The 27,825-nt window shown below is 46.0% G+C and overlaps 2 protein-coding genes across 4 annotated transcripts in view; one reads left to right on the plus strand and one right to left on the minus strand.

The window, feature by feature from the left end:
* The window catches only part of LOC126094532 (protein SPT2 homolog), a 591,136-nt gene extending 564,366 nt beyond the window's left edge, over window positions 1–26,770 (minus strand). Inside the window, exon 1 of the mRNA XM_049908953.1 lies at window positions 26,641–26,770. Coding sequence (XP_049764910.1) covers window positions 26,641–26,706 — 66 coding nt within the window. The 5' untranslated portion in view covers window positions 26,707–26,770. The remainder of the gene's footprint in view (window positions 1–26,640) is intronic.
* LOC126094533 (zinc transporter 1) overlaps window positions 1–27,825 on the plus strand; it is a 679,313-nt gene that overhangs the window by 399,386 nt on the left and 252,102 nt on the right. The gene's annotated exons all lie outside the window — the stretch shown is intronic.

Raw genomic sequence — 27,825 nt, forward strand, 5'->3', positions numbered from 1 at the left:
TTCATATTTGAGGAAACCTTACTTTACCAGACTAATTTTTGTAACTGCAGAAAGACTGAAGCACACACAAAATTCGGAAAGGAATAATGAAATACGAGGGATATTTTTTTTTAACCTCCGATGCATCACGAAATTAAAACCACAGTGAAGATCTGATGAAACTTTGTGCAGATGTGTTGTACAATATCTGTCGTATGCTCACCAGTCGCGCCATGTCGCCCTTTTCCGTGCTGATCGCACATTGAGCACGTAAAGATGCTTAGAGCAATAGAATCTTCCAGGTACTGCCATTTTATTTTTTCATGCTGGTGGGTTTCGCCTGATTTCATGCAGCCCCCATAACTTAAATGACATGCGTGTCCTCGGTCGCACACTGCAGGTGCAACAGGTACGCTGCTGCAACGTTTTCGACGGGAAGTGTGTGATGAGCGACCCTACAGCCAGGACTTGGCTGCCTCTGATTTTGATCTCTTCGCTTACGTGAACCACTGGCTCTGAGGACAGCGTTTCGGCAAGACAGCGAGCTGAACTGAAATGGCAGAAAGGACAGTCTTCTATGATAAAGATATTAAAAACTTGGGACCACGCTACGACAAACGCCCACGTTGGAACGATGACTACGTGGAGAAGAGCTGTAAGATGTTGCAAATAAAACTTTTTTCATTTTCACTGTCGTTTCCATTCCGCAACCAATCGGAATTTGAAAAACAAGTATCCTCTTGTTTATGAAATTTGTTTTACGTGGCTGACTAGAGGTGAAATTCTGAAAAGTGCTAACATACAACAGACTCCCCTTTCTGCGCTCTAAGCCCCGTTGTCAATGGTACATGCAGTATGTTTTAACTCTTACTCAGGTGCGACCTTATGCACAGATTGTAATCACTTCCCTTTTGGTACATTACGGGTCTTCAGTGACAAAAATTTGCAGTCCTGCAAAGAAAACACTGCTGATACCTGACATAAGTTTCATTTCCGCGTGTAAATTGTCACTGATCACAGAAGCCCACGTACTTAGTCGTCCTACTTTATAGTTGGATCCACTACAGGAGAATGCAGATTATCTTTCATTCTAGTTGATTTACCGACAAAGTCATACATCACACGTAATGTAATCACGCAGTACTTATCACAATAGGTTTATGTTCAGCCATTTCAGTCATGAATGATAAATTAGTGATTTAAAATATCTTTAATATTTTTGACTGTTCAGAAAGAAATGATTAGAATTTATGTTTTATGCATGTGTTTAAACAGTTGGAAACATCAACCAGGCTCTTTTTATATATATAATCCTTTTGAGTTTCGGGTCTTCTCAGAGACAGGACTTCACGAAAAATTGAAACTCATAAAAATTAATCTGTGGTTTATATTCCCAACTATTTAAACACATGCGTACAAGATGGCTTTTTATGAGCCACAAACACAATCCTAAGCATTTCGTTTTGAGCAATGGAAACAAAGCGAGATATTTTAAACTGCTGAGTTATCCCTCATTTAATATTTATAGGACAAAAATTACGGAACATTTTATGTTTTCTATTATATGATTACGTTCCGTGTGATCGCGAACTTTCTTAGCAAATCAGTTGTTTGTATTTTTCTTAGGTGCCCGGCCAGGTGCAGTTGTTCATGCAACATGTTATTCCGACTGGGTACCTTGCCGCCATCTTCAGGTGATACCTCTAGAATGAGGGTCTTTGTTACATAGCACTTCCTTTATACTCATATTGTTTCCCCACTTCCCGGCTGCAGGTCGCATCGGGTGGCGTTGAGGGGACGCGCTCGCCGAATGCTAGGTGCAAACTCTGGTCCCTCCGTGCCTGTATCTTTCGGTGATAAAATCGCCCTCAGTCGCCGTTGTGACTTAAGAGGCCCGAGCGATGGGACCCATGCTTTACTGAGGGTGGAGACACTGTCTCTATGTTCAAATGTGTGTGAATTCCTATGGGACCAAACTGCTAAGGTCATCGGTCTCTACGCTTCTACACTACTTAAACTAACTTATGCTAACAAGGGAACCTCCCCATCGCACCCGCTTCAGATTTAGTTATAAATTGGCACAGTGGATAGGCCTTGAAAAACTGAACACAGATCAATCGAGAAAACAAGAAGTTGTGTGGAACTATGAAAAAAATAATTAAAATATACAAACTGAGTAGTCCATACGCAACATAAGCAACATCGAGGGTAGTGTGGGCTTAGGAGCGCCGTGGTCCCGTGGTTAGCGTGAGCAGCTGCGGGACGAGAGGTCCTTGGTTCAAATCTTCCCTCGAGTGAGAAGTTTAATTTTTTATATAATCACCTTCGCTCTCCAAAATTCCAGGATATGTTCAGATTTGCTTAGACATATGCAGAATTTGGCGGTCTACGCACGGAAAAATTTGAAAACGTTAAAAACATATGTTTTGACAGAGCACAGGGAAAACTGTGCGACTGTGAAACTGTTGCATTCATTTGTTGCAGTTTATGTGACTAACTCTTATGTTTTCATCACTTTTTTGGGAGTGATTATCACATCCACAAAAAAACCTAAATCGGGCAAGGTAGAAGAATCTTCTTACCCATTCGCCAAGTGTACAAGTTAGGTGGGTCATTAACATATTCCTGTCATGTGACGCACATGCCGTCACCAGTGTCGTATAGAATATATCAGACGTGTTTTCCTGTGGAGGAATCGGCTGACCTATGACCTTGCGATCAAATGTTTTCGGTTTCCATTGGAGAGGCACGTCCTTTCGTCTACTAATCGCACGGTTTTGCGATGCGGTCGCAAAACACAGACACTTATTACAGTGAACAGGGACGTCAATGAACGAACGGACAGATTATAACTTTGCGAAAATAAAGAAAATAAACTTTTCACTCGAGGGAAGACTTGAACCAAGGACCTGTCGTTCCGCAGCTGCTCACGCTAACCACGGGACCAGGGCGCTCCTGAGCCCACCCTATCCTTGATGTTGCCTATCTTGCGCATGGACTACTCAGTTTGTATATTTTCTTACTTTTTTCATAGTTCCACACAACTTCTTCCTGCTTTCTCGATTGATCTGTGTTCAGTTTTTCAACGCCTATCCACTGTGCCAACTTATAACTAAATCTGAGGGGGGGTGCGATGGGGAGGTTCCCTTGTAAGAACAACACACATACCCATGCCCGGGAGGGGCCGCCGCTCTCTGTTGGCTACTCATATTTCGATATTATCCATTTGGAATTAATCCGAAAACTACAGGTCTGTCCTGGCACTTCCGTCTGTCCATACTTCAGTGAGCCCCCTGCGCTGCGCCCAGCTGTCCCGCCAACAGCGGCTCGCAAATCACCGCCGCCACACTGTGAGGGGCGCTAGGGTCGCGAGGTGCCGGTCACCTTCCTCGACTCAGCAAAACTACACTCAGGTACAGGGTGTTTCAAAAATGACCGGTATATTTGAAACGGCAATAAAAACTAAACGAGCAGCGATAGAAATACACCGTTTGTTGCAATATGCTTGGGACAACAGTACATTTTCAGGCGGACAAACTTTCGAAATTACAGTAGTTACAATTTTCAACAACAGATGGCGCTGCAAGTGATGTGAAAGATATAGAAGACAACGCAGTCTGTGGGTGCGCCATTCTGTACGTCGTCTTTCTGCTGTAAGCGTGTGCTGTTCACAACGTGCAAGTGTGCTGTAGACAACATGGTTTATTCCTTAGAACAGAGGATTTTTCTGGTGTTGGAATTCCACCGCCTAGAACACAGTGTTGTTGCAACAAGACGAAGTTTTCAACGGAGGTTTAATGTAACCAAAGGACCGAAAAGCGATGCAATAAAGGATCTGTTTGAAAAATTTCAACGGACTGGGAACGTGACGGATGAACGTGCTGGAAAGGTAATGCGACCGCGTACGGCAACAACAGAGGGCAACGCGCAGATAGTGCAGCAGGTGATCCGACGGCGGCCTCGGGTTTCCGTTCGCCGTGTTGCAGCTGCGGTCCAAATGACGCCAACGTCCACGTATCGTCTCATGCGCCAGAGTTTACACCTCTATCCGTACAAAATTCAAACGCGGCAACCCCTCAGCGCCGCCACCATTGCTGCACGAGAGACATTCGCTAACGATATAGTGCACAGGATTCATGACGGCGATATGCATGTGGGCAGCATTTGGTTTACTGACGAAGCTTATTTTTACCTGGACGGCTTCGTCAATAAACAGAACTGGCGCATATGGGGAACCGAAAAGCCCCATGTTGCAGTCCCATCGTCCCTGCATCCTCAAAAAGTACTGGTCTGGGCCGCCATTTCTTCCAAAGGAATCATTGGCCCATTTTTCAGATCCGAAACGATTACTGCATCACGCTATCTGGACATTCTTCGTGAATTTGTGGCGGTACAAACTGCCTTAGACGACACTGCGAACACCTCGTGGTTTATGCACGATGGTGCCCGGCCACATCGCACGGCCGACGTCTTTAATTTCCTGAATGAATATTTCGATGATCGTGTGATTGCTTTGGGCTATCCGAAACATACAGGAGGCGGCGTGGATTGGCCTCCCTATTCGCCAGACATGAACCCCTGTGACTTCTTTCTGTGGGGACACTTGAAAGACCAGGTGTACCGCCAGAATCCAGAAACAATTGAACAGCTGAAGCAGTACATCTCATCTGCATGTGAAGCCATTCCGCCAGACACGTTGTCAAAGGTTTCGGGTAATTTCATTCAGAGACTACGCCATATTATTGCTACGCATGGTGGATATGTGGAAAAATCGTACTATAGAGTTTCCCAGACCGCAGCGCCATCTGTTGTTGAAAATTGTAACTACTGTAATTTCGAAAGTTTGTCTGCCTGAAAATGTACTGTTGTCCCAAGCATATTGCAACAAACGGTGTATTTCTATCGCTGCTCGTTTAGTTTTTATTGCCGTTTCAAATATACCAGTCATTTTTGAAACACCCTGTATAAAAGAAGGCTGTGGCTGTTATCTACGCCGTTTGCGACTTCCATAAGTTTCTGTATGCGGTAAAGTTTCATGCGGTGGCTGACCACAAACCAGGCTAGCTCTGTTCAGTCCCGATTTTCGCTGCCAGACAGAACACCCCAATACGTACAGAGGTGGGCCTCGTTTCTGTCAGCATACAATTATCGCGTCCTACAACCTACCAGTCATCATGCCAATGCACACACACATTATGCAGGTTCCCGTCTGGTCCAGATACAGAGTTGGACCAGCAAGAGATCGTTTGTTTCAAGATACACGTCGAAACATGCCACGGTGAGGAAGATTACCCGATTTTTGCATTGATGATAGCGGTAGAATCAGAGGAGGATCCTACCTTGCAGCGACTCCTAAAATGGGTGCCATCAGGTTGGCTTGACCGCCTACTAGCATGGGCTGACCCGATACTGAAAATCTATTTTTTCGTGACGCAGAGTCTGACAGCTCAGGATGGCGTTCTACTTATTCGTGCGAGGATGAGCCCTACCGTGTTGTCGTTCCACCTATACTACATGTCAAAGCACTTTCGCTACTTCATGCAGTACACTGGAGTATGACCTCCACTGAAGGCCTCAATCTGCCACTGTGTCTTTGGACCAGCAATGGACAAGATATTCGAGCTCATGGCCCACGCATGTCTGTAGTGTGGGCATCACCAGACTGCTCCTCAACCATCCAGTCCCTGGGACCAGGTACATAGCAACTTCACAGGACGTTTTCGAATGCTATGTGGCTCGTAGTGGTAGATGATTTCCCTCATGTCAGGCTAATGTGTAAGACAATGACAGAAACCACAGTGAGGATGCTCACAAAAAGTTTCGCCATTGGGGGTCTTCAAAGAAGAGTTGACAGTGGCCCTCAGTTTACATCATCCATCTTCACGAAATTTTTTGACCAAACTGGAATCCAGTACCTCTGTACTGTCTATTCCATACTAAATATAGTGGAGAAGTGCATTTCCAAAGAGAACAGTTTCCATCGACACCCAAAGAAGATGCATGTTGTTGAGCACTTACAGGGTTAAATTGGTTGCAGTCAGAAATACTGGAAAGCTTCAGCATGACACACAATTTTGAACCCTACTCCAGCTCCTCCGTGCCCAGCAGTACGAGCGACTGTCACTGTGTCATTGGTTCTGCACGGACGCCTCAGTGTGGGTGCGAATGTTTGGCAAATGGCCAGGACAATCGCCCACAATTACGACGGGCGCCCAGAGACCCTGCCTTAGCCATGTAAAGTAAAATGGCTGCCGGTGGTGGAAGGCTCGGCCGTTACCACTGCCTCCTTTCCAGCAGCAGCAAGGACTGCGCAAGCGCCAGTTCTCGGCGGGCCCCATGTACCCTCCTTGTACCCTCTCCACAGAAAGAGCAGCGCCTGTCGATGTCAAGGACAACTGTGCTGACACGATGATTCTCCCATCACCCAGAAGGCTGACAGATCCAGCAGCGGTCCTTCAGCACCCAGCTTCCCTGGACAGAGATATCAGGATCGATGAAGTGCACCCCAGGCGTCTGCGGTGGCCCCTCCCATCCTCCAGGTTGGAGCCAGCTTCTGCTGGGTTGGTGCCTCCCCTAAATGCGGTCATTGTGGGAAAGAATACTGTATCATGCGGTTCAGATATCAATATCGGCGATCAGGTTTGCACAGTCCTAGGACCGGTGCTGCACAAATCACCATGGTAACACCGCAAATGGCACTACGGTCAGAAATACATCTCCCGGCGACGCGTGCGATGACGCAGCGCCAATTAGCTTCTTCCGACTCACAATGAAGGTGCCAACACGCTTAGCGGAGGACCACTTATCTGTTGCCTTTGCTCAATGATTGAGACGCTGCAGTCCGGCTGTTATTTTTACGACTACTACGGCGAGGGAATATGACTGAGAAGTTTACTGTGTTACCTGGATTCCCATCAACAGCTCTTAGTTTTCTACGCCTGCACTTAGTTTCGAGTATTGCGCTTTTTTTTGTAACTACTTCATTGTGCTTAAAAACGAGCCACGTATCACGACTCAACACCCTGTAACTATGCAGTGTCCTGTAACCGCAGGTTTTCTGGGTTGAGTGAGTTCGGTGTATCTCTTTTGCTCCCAGCACCTTTCTTCAGCTTTCCCAAAGTGTGTGCCAGATCGACGCCTTACCGTATGTGCAAGAACTACTCCTCTGTAACCAGGCGCTTATGGTAGGTTTTGATGTAGTCTGCCACTTCATCGGGGTGCGGCTAAGCAGACCGGAGTTCAGACCCACAATGATTAACTACTTCGAATTCGTCCTAACATCTTTCTCGTAAATAGAAATGGCGACTATTGTCAACAAATGGATGGTGCCCCCATGGAGTATATTTAGTCACCGGTTGTAGCAAACTTATTTGTAGAGGACTTAGAAGACAAAGATCGGGAATAAGCTGTACTGAAGCCCACATGCTTTTTCAAATACGTTGAAGACACATTTATGGCTTGGCCACAAGGGTGTGAAAGACTCCAGTAGTTTGTACAACGTATGAACACTCTCCACACCAGAATCACAGTCGCCAAGGAAGAGGAAGAGAATGGCAAATTTTTCATTTTGGACTTCCTAGTGAAGCGCAAAGCAGACGACATACAGGAACGCACACACCCACGTCGATTTCCACAAACTCAACCGCCATCGTTCTACAGAACGTGTGTGTGCTGCGTACACTGGTCCAGAGCGATGTGCAAAACCAGACGAAGAAAGCCTAACAAAGAAGCTCAACCTCAGTAAGGATTTGTTCAAGAACAACGGATAAGACTAGACAAATGCGACATTGTTTCAAGGAGAAGGTACAGACAAAGATAACAGAACACGACGACGACGACAAGACTATAGCGTATGTGCCGTACGCCGCCAAAAATCGAACTAAACCGGCGTCTTCCGCCTGTCTCCAGACACGGGTGCACTGCTAGATATGGCTGAGAGATGACTTCTGCCTCCGTAAACTGGGTGTCCCTCGTATTCCATGCAAATACAGTAAAGCATGCATCGAGGCAGATTGTGCGGACAATAGAAGAAAGATATTAGAAACAAAACAAACTCAACAAACACACAAAATCTGCGGTTGCGGAACACTGCATAGCTGCAGAGGACACAGTAAAGTATCAAGAAACGGAAATTGCAAGACAGACTTCGACATCGTAAGACTGCGTTCTAAGTGAGGCAAGCCGGCCAGTGTGGCCGAGCGGTTCTAGGCGCTACAGTCTGGAACCGCGAGACCGCTACGGTCGCAGGTTCGAATCCTGCCTCGGGCATGGATGTGTGTGCTGTCCTTAGGTTAGTTAGGTTCAAGTAGTTCTGAGTTCTAGGGGACTGATGACCTCAAAAGTTAAGTCCCATAGTGCTCAGAGCCATTTGAATCATTTTTAAGCTGTTGAAATTCGAGCCGCTGGCCTGATCAATACACACAACGGTTTCCCTCTCAGTAAAGCATGGCGGCACCACTGCACCCGACGTGCTGACGTGTAGTGGCGGGAAGGTGTGGGATCAACAGAGTATGGGGGAAGACGCTCATTGTACAGGAAACACCTGAAGTATACTGTCGAAATATCGTGTTTTGTAAACGACTGTTAAGCATCACAAAGGTTTACGTTATGTTTGAACGTCAGTAAATACATATGCCAATGAACTTCAGAGCCATCTTTGGCGTTAGTTAGCACTTCATCCATGCCTATATCATTTACAATGCTAGTAGACATCTCTGATCGATACTACAGTGATATATAATAGCAAGTTAACAAATATGCAAGTGTATGATTACTAACAGGTCTCTTTGAATCCAAAACTAATGTTGTACTGTTTGTTCAGTTTAAACATAAGTCGCTTCAAACATTGCACTCACTAGACGCACATCCTTTCGGCGAATATCAGGACTATGGTGATGCCCTTGCTTTTCCATTACATTCTTTGTGCTTTACCATTTGTCTGTTTGAAAAACTGATTCAATATCCCACCATAATGAAAGATATATTGATGTGAGGAAGACGTACGGTGATTTCCATTTCTGATCTTGGGTATACAGTTTTCCACCAACGTGAATTACGTTCTGATAGTATCTTGTGGAATTACTAACTTTCTTAATTTTTACCGCACTGAAACTTTTTTACCAACTTCGCACTTTGCGTTATTTAAGTAATCATTTATTGTATGTATGGTTTAAGCTTTATCATTGAATTGCCTTTGTAAACGTGTTGGTTGTTACAAAGTTTAATTTCTGATAGAAATACTGTTTAGAATGTTTGTTCTTAGCAGTACGTGTTGGTTGTTGTTCCATGATGATGAACATACGTGATAGTGTAATCGTTTTTTCTTAATAAGCCATGTTGCTTGATAGATATAAATTGTTGGTGTTGTATAAACAGATTTGTATGGTGAACCCTATCATTGTTTGTAGTTACTATTCTTGTGGTCCTTTTCTAGAGTTTGAATATCGTGCCCATATTTCGTGTATTTGGTCCCCAAAAATCGTACCATATCCGCAGACTAAGTGTACATAGGTTGGGTTGGGTTGTTTTGGGGAAGGAGACCAGACAGCGAGGTCATCGGTCTCATCGGATTAGGGAAGGACGGGGAAGGAAGTCGGCCGTGCCCTTTGAAAGGAACCATCCCGGCATTTGCCTGAAGCGATTTAGGGAAATCACGGAAAACCTAAATCAGGATAGCCGGACGCGGGATTGAAGCATCGTCCTCCCGAATGCGAGTCCAGTGTTTAAATACATAGGTATACTATCTGACGTCGAGGAGTTTGATTTACTTTAACGCAGTTCCTTATAGCTCAATAACTACAAGAATAAATTTTGTTTTCTCTGTGTATGCTACTCCGATATGCTTCCCAGCAATACTTGATGGACATGTACATAGGGCTACTTCTAGTTCGCGGTTCACATGGGAGATCGTTAAGCAACTCCTCGAAGGAAACATGCGGTTTCTCGTCTGTTATCGCAAAAATTGTTTGCTAAAAACTGCTGAATTAAATTTCTCCTAAACTGCAAAATTTTGGCATTTAACACTCACGAATAATGTTTTCCATGCAAAACTCGGTATCTGTCACTGTACTTCTGGACTGGATGTCCTTACTGTACCTGTTCCAATCATATTTCCCACTTCCTCGTTCATTTATTTTTCTTGTAGCCAGTCTGATATTCTGAATTAAAGTTTCACTGATTTTTCAGTGTTTCCAAGAAATTTTCCTTGAGACGACGCTAAATGTCGTCTATTCATGCACATGGCGTTTACTTTTTACCATTACAACTTGCAGAACAACTCCCATTTTCGAAGATAAATCAGAATGGGGTTATTTAATCATGCAGTCTGGGGTTTATTCCATTTACACATCCGTATCCAATTCTTCGGCAGAGTATGGTTTTCCTCTGCCTCATTTAAAGTGAATACATGAGTATTATTAGTTGTTCCAATCAGTTCTTACTACCCTTCCCCTCACGATTCTGGGATTTTATTTATTTTCTCCTACTACCTCCACAGTTTAAGCAATTATTCGTCATTGGTTATTTCTTCGGCAGTTTAGTTCAGCTTCACCATTCTGCCCTCCAGAACTGTAAAAAAATGTTCATTTATCTTTAACTACAACTTCATTTCTCTTGCACAGACTCAAGAGTTAAACATAATGCCTGGACAGTCTACGTTTTTCATTGTACTAAAACTCTTAATTTCTTCATTCTGAACCTGCGTAGTATTCCCTGGCATGCGGCTATCCGCTGTGCAACTTGCTGCCTCGTTCGTTTGAAACATTCTGTTCACGTCGTTCCAAGCCCTGGCATCTGCTTGTTGCCTGCTTCAGATTAGTGTGATCCCGATGCGTCATCTATCCTTTACTACTTCGCTTCACTTAAGGGAAATATATGAAGATCATTTAAAGTGCTTACACGAGACCTGTTTTGTTTTCAGCCTCAGATAGTTCGCGAAACTAAAATCATAGCAGAAATCTGACGAACCTTTGCGCAGAAGTGTTGGGCAGTTCTCTAGTGTGAACGTCGATAGCATCATGTCGCACTTTTCAGTTTTGTGTGCACAATGAGCACGTAAAGATGCGCCCAGCAGCAGAGTTTGTTTCTCGCAAAGTGTAAAGTGCACGCTGAGGGTTGTCGCCTAATTTCATGTGGCCCACACAATGTAACCCCCATGCGTTCCCTTCTTCACGGCAACGCTCGGCAGCACGCTTCAGGAGCAACACCGACGCCCCCACAGCGTTTTCGGTGGGAGGTGTTTGACCACTGTTTTCCATCTCTTCGAACACATGAGCCGCTGGCGATGAGGACAGCGTTTGGTACAGATAGCGAGCTGCACACCGGTGTGGTGAACTTAGGAGTATACAAGAAGACTTAAACTACGGGAAGCTGCCTTTAATGACGAGGGTATGGTAAAGTCAGTACCTCTGCAGGACAAATGTCGAAGTCCGAGCGGTGACTGTGTAGCTGGAAGGTGTAGCTCAGTGTTGCAAATAGAACTTCATGGCTTTCATTGTGGTTTTCATTTCGTGATCGATCGATAGATCGAAAAAAGTTGCTTCAGTGTAAAGCGAAGGAAATAAGTCAGTTCCACTCAAAAGAGGGACATGTGGATGATGCAAGGGATACATAAGGCACAACAGAACCCACCATAAAATCGATACATCCTGTCTACACCCATAACTAATCCATAGTATGCAAACGATGTGAAGTGCATGGCAGGGGGAATTTTCCATTGTACAAGGTATTAGTGTTCCTTCCTCTTCCATTCGCGTGTGCAACAGTTGGAGCGCCTCTGCGTCAGCTGTATGTGACCCAATCTTGTCATTGTGGTCACTTCCGGAGCGATACGAATGGGCTGTACTATATTCCTACATGCCTCGCTTAATACCGATTCTTGCAACTTTGTAAATAGGCTTTCGAGGGGATAGCTGGGATTTATTTGCAAACATCCGACCAGGTGTTTCAGATCTACCGTGACTCCTATGAGAGAGTCAAGCCGTATATGGCCCCAGCTTATCGATGGTTGGGATGCAGAAAGTAACTGGACGCCCACCAGCTGAGATGTTCAAGTTAGGGAGTAGCTAATCCAGCACTAATAATGAAAAATATATCAAGATGCCTACAAGTTTCTTCATGATTTCACTAAAACATATTTAGTTGCGTCTTCGTTTATCACCATAAATGCAACACTAAAACACATTTTGGACTTTAAACGTTGAAAATAAAATATTTACAGAAAATCTACTTTCTGAGCTTTCCTATTAGAAAAAAATTTTGACAATGTCACTAATTTCTGTTAGACTTAAAAGAGAATTCAGTTAAAATTGTGAGTCTCGAGTATTTACAAGCAGTCGCCCGTATGAAAGGCAACTGATACCCATGTATATATGAGAAATAAAATTTGTAATACTGTGGCACCTGAGTACAAATCACTAATTAGCTTGGCGATGGGTCGCGCGCCAGACCTTCGGCGCGCCCATCCAGCCGGAGCCCTTTCTCGTGCATCCCTCGCAACCTCTGGCAAGACCAGCCTCTGAGTAGAACAGACGTGGAACAACACGTGCTGCCCTTCTTTGGATCCGTTAAATATACCCCGTTAACACTACATGATACGAGATTCACACAATCGAGCTATCTGTGTTATTAAACAGCTATCCCCGAGTCCGGATGCACGTTAAAAGTTGAATATCTACTGGCTTCCAGGGGTAACAAAATTTGATTTTCAATATTTCGCATAATTACTGACCGAATTTAAAAATTAGAAATGCTTTAACAATACGCTTAAGAGCTATAATTTTATGTTAACACTCCAACACAATAAGAGGAATGTTACAGTTAGAAACTGTGTTTGTATTGAGGTAGCGTGACTGAGGGCATACAAATACCCGAACTATATCCCTCCAGTATTTGAGAATGAGAGCATTTTGCGACTTCCATAAAACTTAACACACAGTTTCAAACTTTTACGAAACTTTTTGTCGCCTTCACCTCCCCCCCCCCCCCCCCCCCCCCACAAAATGATGGAAGGAAAAAAGTTTATGGCCTACAACGTTTTCGCTAATCATGCAGTAAAACTTCAGAATAAGCCATGACATTTTGACTATTTATTTACTGTCCAGTTCCCTCAATGGCTGCCGGAATAGCCTATTCAACACAATGAAGCAACCCCCCCTGGCATACACAATGAGTGCACCTGTTGTTCCGTCCCATACCTTGCCGACAGTTCCTAAAATTGCTAAGAGGGTCTAACGTTTCTATCCAGTCACTTCTTGACCAGTCTGGTGTGGCAGTAGAAGGTAACGAAAGGAAAGCAGAAGTTTTAAATTTAGCGTTTAAGAAATCGTTCACGCCGGGAAATAGCAAAACAGTCAGTCATTTGACCATCGCACGGACTCCCACATGGAGGACATAAAAATATCCCTGGCTTAGATAAGCAACTGAAAGAGTTGAAAGCAAATAAGTCGCCAGGCTCTGATGGAATCCGAATTCGGTTTTATGAAGAGTAGTCTACAGCAATGACTTCTTACTTCGCTGACATTTATAGCGAATATCTCGCCCAGTGCAAAGACCCAAAGAACGGACTCGCAAAATTACAGATTAGTTTCCTTAACATAGCTTTGCTGCTTAATTCTTGAAAATATTCTCAGTTCGAATATAATAAATGTCCTTGGGTCTGATGTGGTATCAACGTTCGATACCACAGTTGTTAGGGGTTGCATTTATCGACCGCGGTCCGTGTTAGTATCGTTGGATCCGCGAGTGGCGACCAGCGCCGCTCCGCGGCTTGTAACGAGTTCCTAGCGAACTCTCGTCCACTCTTGCTCGGGTCGTCAAGTAGTAAAGTAGCATAGCCTTCAGCTGATAGATGGGAAGCAACCTCTAACAAGGCGCTTAGTAAGGTATGGCCTAAGTGAGGCCTCAACAGCTATCTGTTTATAATTATATGTATGCAGCCAAGAAGAATCCTGTACAACCAGCTAAGTTCAATATACAGGCTGTTACAAAAACGTACGGCCAAACTTTCAGGAAACATTCCTCAGACACAAATAAAGAAAAGATGTTATGTGGACATGTGTCCGGAAAAGCTTAATTTCCATGTGAAAGCTCATTTTAGTTTCGTCAGTATGCACTGTACTTCCTCGATTCACCGCCAGTTGGCCAAATTGAAGGAAGGTAATGTTGACTTCGCTACTTGTGTTGACATGCGACTCATTGCTCTACGGTACTAGCATCAAGCACATCAGTAAGTAGCATCAACAAGTTAGTGTTCATCACGAACGTGGTTTTGCAGTCAGTGCAATGTTTACAAATGCGGAGTTGGCAGATGCCCATTTGATGTGTGGATTAGCACGGGGCAATCGCCGTGGCGCGGTACGTTTGTATTGAGACAGATTTCCAGAACGAAGGTGTCCCGACAGGAAGACGTTCGAAGCAATTGATCGGCGTCTTAGGGAGCACGGAACATTCCAGCCTATGACTCGCCACTGGGGAAGACCTAGAACGACGAGGACACCTGCAATGGACGAGGCAATTCCTCGTGCAGTTGACGATAACCCTAATGTCAGCGTCAGAGAAGTTGCTGCTGTACAAGGTAACGTTGACCACGTCACTGTATGGAGAGTGCTACGGGAGAACCAGTTGTTTCCGTACCATATACAGCGTGTACAGGCACTATCAGCAGCTGATTGGCCTCCACAGGTACACTTCTGCGAATGGTTGATCCACCAATGTGTCAATCCTCATTTCAGTGCAAATGTTCTCTTTACGGATGAGGCTTCATTCCAACGTGATCAAATTGTAAATTTTCACAATCAACATGTGTGGCTGACGAGAATCCGCACGCAGTTGTGCAATCACGTCATCAACACAGATTTTCTGTGAACGTTTGGGCAGGCATTGTTGGTGATGTCTTGATTGGGCCCCATGTTTTCCACCTACGCTCAATGGAGCACGTTATCATGATTTCATACGGGATACTCTACCTGTGCTGCTAGAACATGTGCCTTTACAAGTACGACACATGTGGTTCATGCACGATGGAGCTCCACATTTCAGTCGAAGTGTTCGTACGCTTCTCAACAACAGATTCGGTGACCGATGAATTGGTAGAGGCGGACCAATTCCATGGCCTCCACGCTTTCCTGACCTCAACCCTCTTGACTTTCATTTATGCGGGCATTTGAAAGCTCTTGTCTACGCAACCCCGGTACCAAATGTATTGTGGACGGCTGTGATACAATACGCCATTCTCCAGGGCTGCATCAGCGCATCAGGGATTCCATGCGACGGAGGGTGGATGCATGTATCCTCGCTAACGGAGGACATTTTGAACATTTCCTGTAACAAAGTGTTTGAAGTCACGCTGGTACGTTCTGTTGCTGTGTGTTTCCATTCCATGATTAATGTGATTTGAAGAGAAGTAATAAAATGAGCTCTAACTTGGAAAGTAAGCGTTTCCGGACACATGTCCACATAACATATTTTCTTTCTTTGTGTGTAAGGAATGTTTCCTGAACGTTTGGCCGTACCTTTTTGTAACACCCTGTGTATTACTTTTTACCAACGACTTCTAATTATTCTAGTCGTTGCAGATCGAGACCATGCAGCCAGCACATTATCGACGTTACTGACAAACCTTCTGTGATTCATATGTTTCTATTTAGCATTGGCCACCAGTAAAAATTTGCGACGGCTCGTTCGTCGTCATCAAAAGAACCGAAAAGCATGATTCAGCACTGTTTTAGAAAGTAGCGCTCAGGTGAAACTCAGCTTGCCCGTTTCTCACATGATACACTGCGAACTTTGGATGAAGTGCGACGGGCAGATGACATGTGATCAAAAGTATCCGGACACCCCCAAAAACATAATTTTTCATATTAGGTGCATTGTGCTGCCAGTTACTCCATATCAGCGACCTCAGTAGGCATTAGACATTGTGAGAGAGCAGAATGGGACACTGTGGAACTCACGGACTTCGAAACTGGTCAGGTGATTGGGTGTCACTTGACACATCCACACTCCTAAAAATCCCTAGGTCCACTGTTTCCGATGTGATAGTGAAGTGGAAACGTGAAGGGACACGTACAGCACAAAAGCGTACAGGCCAACCTTGTCTGTTGACTGACAGAGACCGCCGACAGTTGAAGAGGGTAGTAATGTGTAATAGGCAGACATCTATCCAGACCCCTCAGGAATTCCAAACTGGATCAGGATCCACTGCAGGTACTATAACAGTTAGGCTGGAGGTGATAAAACGGATTTTATGGTCTAGCGGCTGCTGATAAACCACACATCACGCCGGTAAATGCCAAACGACGCCTCGCTTGGTGTAAGGAGCGTAAACGTTATTTGGAGTGACTAATAACGGTACACAAGGTGGCGATCCTATGGCAACGTGTGGGTATGGCGAATGCCCGGTGAACTTCATCTTCCAGAGTGTGTAGTGCCAACAGTAAAATTCGCAGGCGATGGTGTTATGGAGTGGTAGTGTTTTTGATGGAGGGGGCTTGCACCCGTTGTTGTTTTGCGTGGCACTATCACAGCACAGGCCTACACTGATGTTTTAAGCACCTTCTGACTTCCCACTGGTGAAGAGCAATTCGGGGATGGCGACTGCATCTTTAAACACGATCGAGCAACTGTTCATAATGCACGGCCTGTCGCTGAGTGGTTACACGACAATGACATCCCTGTAATGGACTGGCCTGCACAGTGTCCTGATCTGAATCCTGCAGCACACCTTTGGGATGTTTTGAAACGCCGATTTCGTGCCAGGCCTCACCAACCGACATTGATACCTCTCCTCAGTGCAGCACTCCGTGAAGAATGGGCTTCCATTCCCCAAGAAACCTTCCAGCACATGATTGAACGTATGCCTGCGAGAGTGGAAGCTGTTATCAAGGCTAAGGGTGGGCCAACACCATATTGAATTCCAGCATTACCGATGGAGGGCGCCACGAACTTGTAAGTCATTTTCAGCCAAGTGTCCGGATACTTTTGATCAGATAGTATATTTCCGTTTTTCTAGATTTCCGAAAAGCATTTGACACGATGCCCCAATGCAGTGTGTAAACGAAGGAACGAGCATACGGAATTGGTTCCCAGATATGTGACTCGAAGGCTCCTTAAGTAATAGAACCCAGTATGTTGTCCCCGACGGCGAGTGTTTATCAGAGACAAGGTCATCGTCAGGAGAGCCTCAGGGAAGTGTAGTAATACGGCTGTTGTTATCTGTATACATAAATGATCTGGAGGACAGGGTGAGAAGCAGTCTGCGGTTGTTGCTGATTATGCTGTGGTGTACGGTAAGGTGTCGAAGCTGACTGACTTAGGAGTATACAAAAAGACTTAAACAAAATTTCTAGTTGCTGTGATGAATGGCAGCTAGCTCTAAATGTGGAAAAATGTGAGCTAATGTGGATGAATAGGGAAAAAAACGTAATCTTCGAATGCAGCATTAGTAATTTACTGCTTGTCACAATCATGTCGTTTAAATGCTTCGTCGTAACTTTGCAAAAACGAATTGAAGTAAGAAGAGCATCAGAGGATTGTGGTAGGGAAAGCGAATGGTCGACTTTGGTTTATTGGAAGAATTTTGGGAAAGAGTGGTTCATCAGTAAAGGTGCCCGCATACAGGACGCCAGTGCAACCTACTCTTCAGTACTCCTCGAGTGTTTGGGATCCACACCAGGTCGGATTAAAGGAAGACATAGAAGCAATTCAGAGGCGGGCTGCTACATTTGTGACCGATAGATTCGCACTATGTGCAAGTATTATGGCGATGCTTCAGGGACTCAAATGGGAATCCCTAGAGGGAAGGCGACGTTATCGAGAAAGTTTAGAGAACAGGCTTTTGAAGATGACTAAGATTGTACTGCCGCCGACGTACATTTCGCTTAAGGATCACGAAGATAACATATAGGAAATTAAGACCCATCGGGAGGCATGCAGACTGTCGTTTCTCCCTCGCTCTATCTGCGAGTAGGACAGAAAAGGAAACGACCAATAATGGTACAGGACTCCCTCCGTCACGCACCGTACGGTCGCTTACGGAGTGTGCATTTAGATGTAGGTTTAAGAAGTAGCATTATTAGCCGTACGTTTGAATGGTCGAGGATTAGTATCCCACTATAGTTTTGCGTTTGCCTCGTCTTTACAGAGAACACAGCAGGTTTTCCAATAGGTGAAGTCTCACTGGCTCGGATTGGGTTTCAGTGGAAGACAGCACCTCGAACTTATTGCCTACGGAGATAGTGTAACACCCTGAGTTCGCCCTAATTCCTCTCTCTCGTACATAGGATGCCTAGCCCGACCATTGATACTGTAGTTACAATTAACAGCGTGTACCACGTCACTAATATACACTGCCGCTCATTAAAATTTCGTCACCATGGAGACTACGTTCAGTAAATGTCATTTTGGCATGAAGTTTGTTACATGTTTGGATAAGCAAAGGGTCAGCTTTTCGGCTCAGCCGCTCATATTATGTAAGACTAAAACCAAGCACGTATTATGTAATGAGTTTCCCATTGAGAAATCTCCTTCGAATGTTGGTTGTATGTTAGAAGATCGTGTGCTTCTGCCTCATGTACGAGGAGTAATGTCTTAACAGCGCGTGTCTGAATTAGACAGCCGGCCGCGGTGGTCTAGCGGTTCTGGCGCTGCAGTCCGGAACCGCGGGACTGCTACGGTCGCAGGTTCGAATCCTGCCTCGGGCATGGATGTGTGTGATGTCCTTCGGTTAGTTAGGTTTAAGTAGTTCTAAGTTCTAGGGGACTTATGACCTAAGATGTTGAGTCCCATAGTGCTCAAAGCCATTTGAACCATTTTTTGAATTAGACAATAAACTATTTCATAACTGTATCTCACCACAGGGTATTACTCTCTCTTTAATCTAAGACCTTCAGACACCGTGGAAACAGTTCGTTCATTGTAATTCTGAATCGTTATATCTGTGTTTGTGTATAGTTATCAAATACTGCCGCATATATGTAGCTTGACGCCGGCCGCGGTGGCCATGCGGTTCTAGGCGCTGTAGTCCGGAACCGCGCGACTGCTACGGTCGCAGGTTCGAATCCTGCCTCGGGCATGGATGTGTGTGATGTCCTTAGGTTAGTTAGGTTTAAGTAGTTCTAAGTTCTAGGGAACTGATGACCTCAGATGTTAAGTCCCAAAGTGCTCAGAGCCATTTGAACCATTTTTTGTAGCTTGACATTTTTATTATTATTTTTAATGTACTTATAGGTGGTCCACTTATAGGTCTCCTATGTACAACGTGAAGGCTCCGGACTGGAGCGCCTTGAACCGCTCGGCCACCGCGGCCGGCCCCCTGCTTACAGATCTATATATTCACTCCGAAAGCCACCGTGACGTATGCAACGGAAGGGTGCACAATGCAGTTGGTATTATCCCTACCCTTTCGCATATGCTACGGTCTAAGGCAGAATGTGGGTACTGCTCCGTATAGGCTGGAATTTCTCTGATTTTAGCATCGTGATCATTAGGTAAGATGAACCATTTCGGAACGTGTTCTCTGAATGAATGTCTTAAGTAATGCTGTCCACGGTGCATGACTCCCCCCCCCCCCCCCTTCGCCCATGCTGTTCGTTGTTCATTCGGCACTTGTATAACGCTTTTCCGCTGACAAAACAGACGCGTGACGAAGCGTGCAGCTCCTCTTTGAATCCTTTCTATGCTCTCCGTTATGAAGTTGTATTCAGCTTACGAGAAAGACGAACAATAGCTAAGAACTGGTGATCTATGCCCTTGTAAGCTACCACTTCCGTACCTCACCTCCACTCAAGAAACATTTCCCTTCGTTCATCCTCGCGCAAACTATTGCGGGAAGTGAAAGCCCTTCCTTGCGCTTGGACCTCTTCCTCCCGAACGCGTCGTCGGGAGGAGGTAATTTTAGCTAGACTCCGGATAGGGCACTGTCTTTTTAGCCATCGACATCTTTTAAGCGGCGATCCTCCCCCACTCTGTCCCCACTGCTCTCAGCTGTGGACGGTTAGACACCTTTTAATTGAGTGCCCCTATTTTAATCCGTTACGCTCCCGTCTACAGCTCTCGCCTGATCTGTCGTCGATTTTAGCAGATGACACGCGCTCAGCCGACCGCGTTCTCCAGTTTATTAGTGACAGTGAAATGACGTCAGTCATTTGAAGCTTTTTTGAGGACAACCACCCCCTTTCTGTAGTGGATTTTTAAGCATTCCTTTTATTTTTAGTTTCTCCTATTTTATGGCTTTGTTCCCATTGCTGCTGGTTTTCAATTTCGTTTTTTAATGTCTTAAGTCACGGGCTGGGCGCTAATGACCATAGAAGTTTTGCGCCCTAAAACCACAAAAAAAAAAAAAAATCCTCGCGCAAAGTCCCCCTTGCTGACAGCTCAAGAATGCACGCACTCTGAATGGTGTGTAGTTTGCGAGGGAAATTATGCGATTTAATCGGAAGCGTACCGGGATAAATCATCTGCACTATTATACTACTAAATAAGTCAATATAAAGCTTGCTTCGACCTGCGAGACGGGGTTAAACTTATCACTATCCCCAAGTCATTAATTATTATAACCGTCCAGCTAGCTACCCCCAGGAAGATCCCCAGGTCCAACCTCGGGACTGGAGTGGATGACTAAACAGAATTAGACGCCCACCTAAGGGAGCGCACTTCGTATTTTTGTAAAGCTCCACCGCTCTGGACTCTCACGGGCCCGTCGGGCCAGCGTACTGCTGTGTTGTCTTCAGTCAATGACGTCATGAGAATGTAGTATGGACGGGTGTCTGGGGTCAGCAAACGGCTCCGCTTCTCAGTCAGATGCACGGTCCGTTTAAATTAAAGTAACCACTGCCTATGCCCCCCTGTTGGTCCGGGTGTTAGAATAGACCCTGCCTGTTGTAAGAGGAGACTAAAAGGAGTCTCACTCTTTTCGGCCCTATGAGATCAGGTCCCATTCTATGGTTTGACCTGCTACTTTAAAAATTCTACAGTAGTGCGGGCCATATGGGGAAGGACGCCTTATCTGGTGCACGAGTGTCCTTAGATTCGATCTCCTGAATTTCTTTTCATTACTTTGCATCTCCACCTGCGATTCAACTATTTGGGCGAAGACTCTTTCCGGGGTGCATCATCTTCTTCTGCTGTCTCCTGTCCTCTTTCACCCCCATGACTATTGGATTTATCTACACCCAATATGGTTAGACACTGGACTCGCATTCGGGAGGACGACGGTTCAATCCCGCGTCCGGCCATCCTGATTTAGGTATTCCGTGATTTCCCTAAATCACTCCAGGCAAATGCCGGGATGGTTCCTCTGAAAGGGCACGGCCGACTTCCGTCCCAATCCTTCCCTAATCCGATGAGACCGATGACCACGCTGTCTGGTCTCCTTCCCCAAACCAACCAACCAACCTACACCCAATATCCGTTGTGGTGGGGCCGCCATGTACCCATTTGGTGGGAGCCCCCAGACAACACAGGGATTGCACTGCTTATGCCTGATCTGTAAACGCCCCACGTATGCCAAGGAGTAGATGCCTGTCTTCTTGGGGCATTAGGACTCCCAGCAACGGCCGTCATGCCAGTTGGCCTTTGCTGTGGCTGGATGGCACCAGTGGGGAGAGCCCCTGATCAGAGTGGGTGGCATCAGGGCGGATGACCTGCAATTAAGCGGACTAAGTCATCTCTTTCTGGTGACTGTATGGCAGTATGTACCAGCAGTCTCTAAGAAGGGCAATATAGAATACAATGCCGATAGGTATGACCCTAAATTTCCCCCCCCCCCCCCCCCTCGCTACAACATGGGAGGAATGTAGGCCACAGAACGGAGAGAGATATATTCGCCTCGGTTTTTAGTCTATAACAGAAACAATGGGGACCCTTTTCTAATTACTAAGCCTCAAATTTTCGTTGAACACCTTGAGGATAAGTTTGGAGAACTCACAGCACTGTCCAAGATGCGAAACGGCGCAGTCTTGATTCAGACAGCACCCCAGCCCAATCCCAAGCGTTACTCGCCTGTGACAAATTGGGTGACATTCCGGTTTCCGTTACTCCCCATAAAGGCATCAGCATGGTCCAGGGGATTATTTTCCATTGCGAGCTCATCTTGAAGCCTGACGACGAGCTCCGCGCCAATTTAGAATGGCGGATGTTCATTTCATCTGGCGCATTTACAGAGGACCCAAAGACAACAGGGTTTTACCAGTGCCTTCATCTTGGCCTTTGAGGGTGATTCATTGCCTGGAAAGGTCAAGGTGGTGGTTTACGACTGTGACGATAAACTATACGTCCCTCCCCCCTTTTGGTGCTTTAAGTGCTGGAAGTTTGGGCATATGTCTTCCTGCTACACTTCCAGTGCCACATGTCGAGACTGCGGAAGTCCACTGCATCCAGATACTCCCTGTGTGCCTCCTCCCACTTGTATCAACTGTGGAGAGCACCACTCCCCCTGCTTGCCAGACTGCCCAGTACCCCAAAAGGAGCGGAAAATCATGGACTACAAGATCATCAGACTGGTTGACTTACACAGAGGCGAAACGTAAATTTGAAAGATTACACCCCATTCAGTTGACGTCGACATATACTGTAGCTAATCGCCATCCCAAGTGGCAGTGGTTCCTCACTCTGTGCCATGAACAGTGGGACCTCTGCGCCACCAGAGTACAACCGCCCCTTGGTGGTAAGTGGTAAATCTTCCTCTATTGCTCCCAAAGGACCTACTTCAGGAGCAAAGCCCCCCCCCCCCAAATGCAGGGGGCCTCGGTCCTCTCCCCCCTGCCAGGGAAGCAACAGCCTCCTCTGGCTCCTCTCCTGTGGAAGGGGTCCCTTGGGGCCCTCTCTCCCAAGGTCTCCACTGATGCCACAGTGAACACTCGCCAGTGGCTTAAGGAGCCAAAAGCTGCTGGACAAAGAGCTTCATGTTCTTCCTCCGTGCCTGAAGCTGCTTCAGAGAAATCTTCACAGCAAGCCCCGAAACAGAAGCGAGAGAGCAAGCAAACTAAGCAGTAGTCTGCTAAAAAACAGGACCCTCTGGTGGCCCCGACACCACCACTCCCGATCAATTCTACATCTGTGGATGCACTGGAGATCTTAGCGCCCCCTGCGGACCTGGATCTCATGCTTCATCCACAATAGAAATGGCTACTCAGTCAGTGGCAGCAGGTGATCCCGAGGCATAACCTGCTTCCTTGCGCACTTCATGCCTTCCCAGCCTCACGATAACGTCATCCTCCAGTGGAATTGCGGCGCTTTTTTCCACCACCTGGCTACGCTATGGCAACTGTTAAGCTTTACACCTGCTTTCTGCATTGCTCTCCAGGAAACCTGCTTCCCAGCAATGCGCACCCCTGCCCTCTACGGCTATAAGGGATATTACAGGAACCGTAGCGACCATAATCGAGTGTCAGATGGAGTTTGCGTTTATGTCCTAAACTCAGTCTGTAGTGACCATGTGCCCCTTCAAGCTGTCACCTCTTCAAGCTGTGGTTGTCAGGATAAGGACAACGCAAGAAATAACTGTCTGCAACGTATATCTTCCTCCAGATGGTGCAGTACCCCTGAATGCATTGGCTACACTGATTGATCAACTCCGTAAATCTTTCCTACTTTTGGGAGATTTTAACGCCCATAACCCCTTGTGGGGTGGCACTGTGCTTACTGGCCGAGGCAGAGATGTCGAAACTATCCTGTCACAACTCGACCTCTGCCTCTTAAATACTTGGGCTGCGTCACATTTAAGTGTGGCACATGGCACATATTCAGAGGTGCATCACGTATTTGCAGTACCTCCTTAGTTCCGTCAGGTGCTGGTCCTAGCGAGACCTTTCAGAAGTATTGGAAAAGACTGACCATAGCGGGAAGACACAACCTCTAAAGCCAGCCTAGCCAGCCCCGACCTTAGCCCATTCAGGAAGATTATGGAAGATAAGCGCATCATCCTGAAGCTGAACTACAACCGCCCTTCCATCTGCTACCGAAACTGGCCCTGGCGTCGACAGCACCGAACGGGACGCGCCGTCAGTAGAAGGCAGGAAATGATACGTCACAACACTTGAAGATTTTTCGAATAAAGGCGTTCATCGTGTACCTTCTCCACTGCTTGATTTATATCGCCCTTCGACATTACATCGCTTCCGAGAGAAACTCGTTGAAACACGAAGGCTGTGACACTCCTCTGACTAATCACCAATTGATTAGTCGAACAATATCGGATCCATTAGTCTATTTACATTTGTTACATTAAATTTTTTGTAATGTTTACAGTCAAGTGACAATCTTGGCACCAGACACTGATCATCTGCGAGTCTCCGCATTTCGCAACAAGTTTCTAGCGGTGTCACCGCTCTTTGCACAACTACGTCGTCTGTCAACAGCTTCATAGTGCTTCAGACATACGTGATGCAAGAGAGATGGGATACAAAACGGTGAAGCGTTAGTGTTAGGCAACAAGAAGGCGCAGGTCGATGGGAGTTCTATGTTGAAACGCGTCGCCGTCCTGATTTCAGCTATGGAAAGTGACAGCAAACAGAAAACTACGATTAATCTATACAATGGAACCCTGCACTGCCACCTTAGCTAACGTGAAGGCGTTTTACAGGCTGGTGAACTAACTTATCCCCATCAAACAACTTTTGAGTCGTTAAATATTTCTCATTGCTTTGTACCTAGACGAATAATGAGCAGGGAAAGAAAGAACAACTGCCATGTACTCACTTGTATTTGGATTAAGGCTAGCCAGCCTTCAAAAGAGGGCCGCAACAAGGCACGGTCTGTTTTACGCCACTCCCCCCCCCCCCCCCACCCAAAAATGCGATATAAGCGGACACACGAGAGGACACGAAGCAACTGAATTCTGGTCGCTATTTCGACGGTATAAGAGGTGGAATTCTTCCTACACATCGGTCAGGGGGCTGGAGAAGGCGTAATGAAACGCTGAAATTAGGTGCCAAATAAAATGAAACTGGTTTCGTTTGACATTTTGTACTGAACAGCCAAGGTCTCGCAGCTAACAGAGAATAGAAGATCAATACGAGACAGATATCTCATTTGTATATTTGATGAGAGATTACGAGGGAAAAACATTGTCCGTCGAGGGTGGCGTAAACACGACGTATCGCTTATCTCGGCGTCGCTGGTTTCCATGGAGAGTGGCGTCAACTTGTGGGCAGCGCGCCACAACAGCAGCACAGAATCCGTCCACATCTAATGCAGTAGTACCCCGCAATTTCTAGTCACACCTTTCCGAGAATTACATCGCTGAATTTTCTGTTTCTCACGCAGGTTACCTAGTACGGCACAAAACAAGAAAAAGCGTTTATTTAAAAGCAAACGAAGTCGATAAACAGTGTCTTGAGGGGGGGGTTTAATGAAGTTAGGGAAACGAGTCGACGTTTCTAAGGGGTGCCCCTCCTCGCTATTCGTCTAGGTCAGGGGTCTCCAAACTACGGCCCGCGGGCCGAAACCGGCGCGCGTTAGCTGGTGGGACATCCCTGGTATCCGGTCCGCCAAATATTTGCGGTGGTGCCTAAACTGCCAGCAATTGAGTTTCGAGGCCTATCGTGACAAATACACCGCGACATTGTCGGAGCTCTATCTTTACAAAGCGGAAGGTCATGGTTAAACTTGTGGCTATCCACAATAAAGAGACAGACCATTCTCTTTGCGATAGTGAAAAAAAAAACGGTTAACAGACTAGTCTGGCGAAAAAATTTTAAGTAAAGTTCTTTGCATTTTATTCTACTCACGAGTCTGGTGCAAGTCTTTCAAATGGACGCCACTTCGGCGACTAGCCTTAGTAATCAATTATTATGAAAGAAGCTTCTAAAGCAAGGTTTCACTTTCTTTACGTATTTCGATTTTCAGATTTTCCTTGTCTCTTCGAATTCAAACTTTGAATTGTCCCACACCTACTAGTAAAGCGCATAAAACACTAAAAAAGCTCGTGAGACACTCGCAACATAGATACAATCACGCAACAGAACTATCAAATATATGCTCTGGCTCTGCTACTCGCTACAAGACTACATAACTAAACTTATTGTTGCGCTGCTTGAAATAACAATGCGCTGACATACTCTACCTCTGTTACGTCTTGTAGTAAGTGTTGCTAACAATGATTTTGAGATTTCGTTAACTTTGCAGGACGCTTTCGTGTGAAGAATGTGCAGTGACATACTTTTTTTGTCGGTGAAATTCGGCAGAATAAAATATGCCAGAAATTCGGTCACGTACGTCCACCAATCAAAATTATGTAATGAAATAAAAATCGTAGTTCGTTTCAGTGCTAGCTATTCCCACAACCTTAGATTTTTACGATCGTGGAGTGCTAGGGTTCTTTAATCCCACTAGGTAGATCTTGGCCCTTACGACTTCGTGGAGGAATCAATGTGGTCCGCAGACTAAAACGTTTGGAGACCCCTGGTCTAGGTGAAAAGAAATAGAAATGTCTGTAAGGAGATCAAAGTTATTTGAAGTGGAACAGTTAGGCAACTCACCCTGTTAAGAGTTGATACCGCTTTGTGGTTGGCAATCAACGTCATCTTCACGATGTTAACAATTACGTGGCACCACCTCCCTCCGCCACCCGAGTTTTGGACCGGAAGTAACTGTCCGCTTTGTTGAGCGGTAATTGTCGAAGACGACACTTGTTACGGCGGCCGGTGGCAGGTGCCGGGGACTCACCTGCGAAGCGGCCACGTCCAGGTCCAGGTCGGAGCCGGCGGAGTCTTCACTGGAGCGGTCTGCCATGGCGGCGAGCTGAGGCGAGGTGAAGCGCGGCGCGGCGCGGCGCGGACGCTGGGCCCGACGAGACCCCGTAGACGCGGACGGCGACTGCCCGCCGCCGCGCCGCCTCCTCTCCCACCTGGCGCGCCCGGCCGCCGTATAAATAGCGAGGCCCACCGAGCCTGCCACCCGTGGCGACGATGGACGCCCACGCCGAGCCGGCCCAAAGTCCTACCGCACTACCGACTGCCAAACTGTTGGGGCTGACAGGCCGCATCACGTTCCTCTTCAGCTACGTCTCCAAAGTTTCGGCTCCTCTGCTGGTATCTAACCAGGGATGTGTAAGGAATATCGATATGAAGGGTGAAAAAAAAATCCGATTTGCGACGTTTGTATTTCTGAAACTAATAAATATATACAATGAATGTTGTTGATAATTCTTCCGGATTATATGGCCGTGGTCCATGGAATTCTATTCCTAACGTTTCGTCCAGTACTACGTTGGACATCTTCAGAGGTACGGCTGGTCCTGCTGAGTCCTGCCGACTGACGAGTCTGGCGTCGGAGAGCGGCCTAAATACCGAGGAAAGTGGGCGTGGTCTAGCTTGCACACAGTAGCAGAGAGAAAACTAGTCAAAGATAAAATGTAACTATCGATAATAGTCCGTCATAGATAAAAATCACTTATCGAATCTGTAACGCCACTATCCATATCTCGCTTAATTTCAAGGCCTCTTCTTTTCTATTAAAATTATCTTCATGTTTATAAATTTCAATAGCCTCCCTATACAGTCGTGGATAGTAGTTCGTGGTAGCACTTAAAACTGTAGTTTCAGAAAACTTAACTATATGGTCACCAGACTGAAGTGCGTGTTCCGCAACGGCCGATTTATCTATTTTACCCAGTCGGCAAAGACTTTTATGCTCCTTTACCCTCGTATTCACACTTCTTTTCGTAGTACCAATATAGACCTTGCCACAAGTACACGGAATTTTATCTTTGACTAGTCGGATTTTTGTGTGTGACGTAAATTTCAGCTTGCTGCGTCTACCCGTTCCTGAGAAAAAGGGTTTTGAACAGACGGACTCTAAACAAAATGATGCTGTAAGGGTTCCGTCTCTACCGAGTGAAGTACAGAACCC

The sequence above is a fragment of the Schistocerca cancellata genome, chromosome 8, assembly GCF_023864275.1.
Source record: "Schistocerca cancellata isolate TAMUIC-IGC-003103 chromosome 8, iqSchCanc2.1, whole genome shotgun sequence".
In the NCBI taxonomy this organism is placed as follows: Eukaryota; Metazoa; Arthropoda; class Insecta; order Orthoptera; family Acrididae; genus Schistocerca; species Schistocerca cancellata.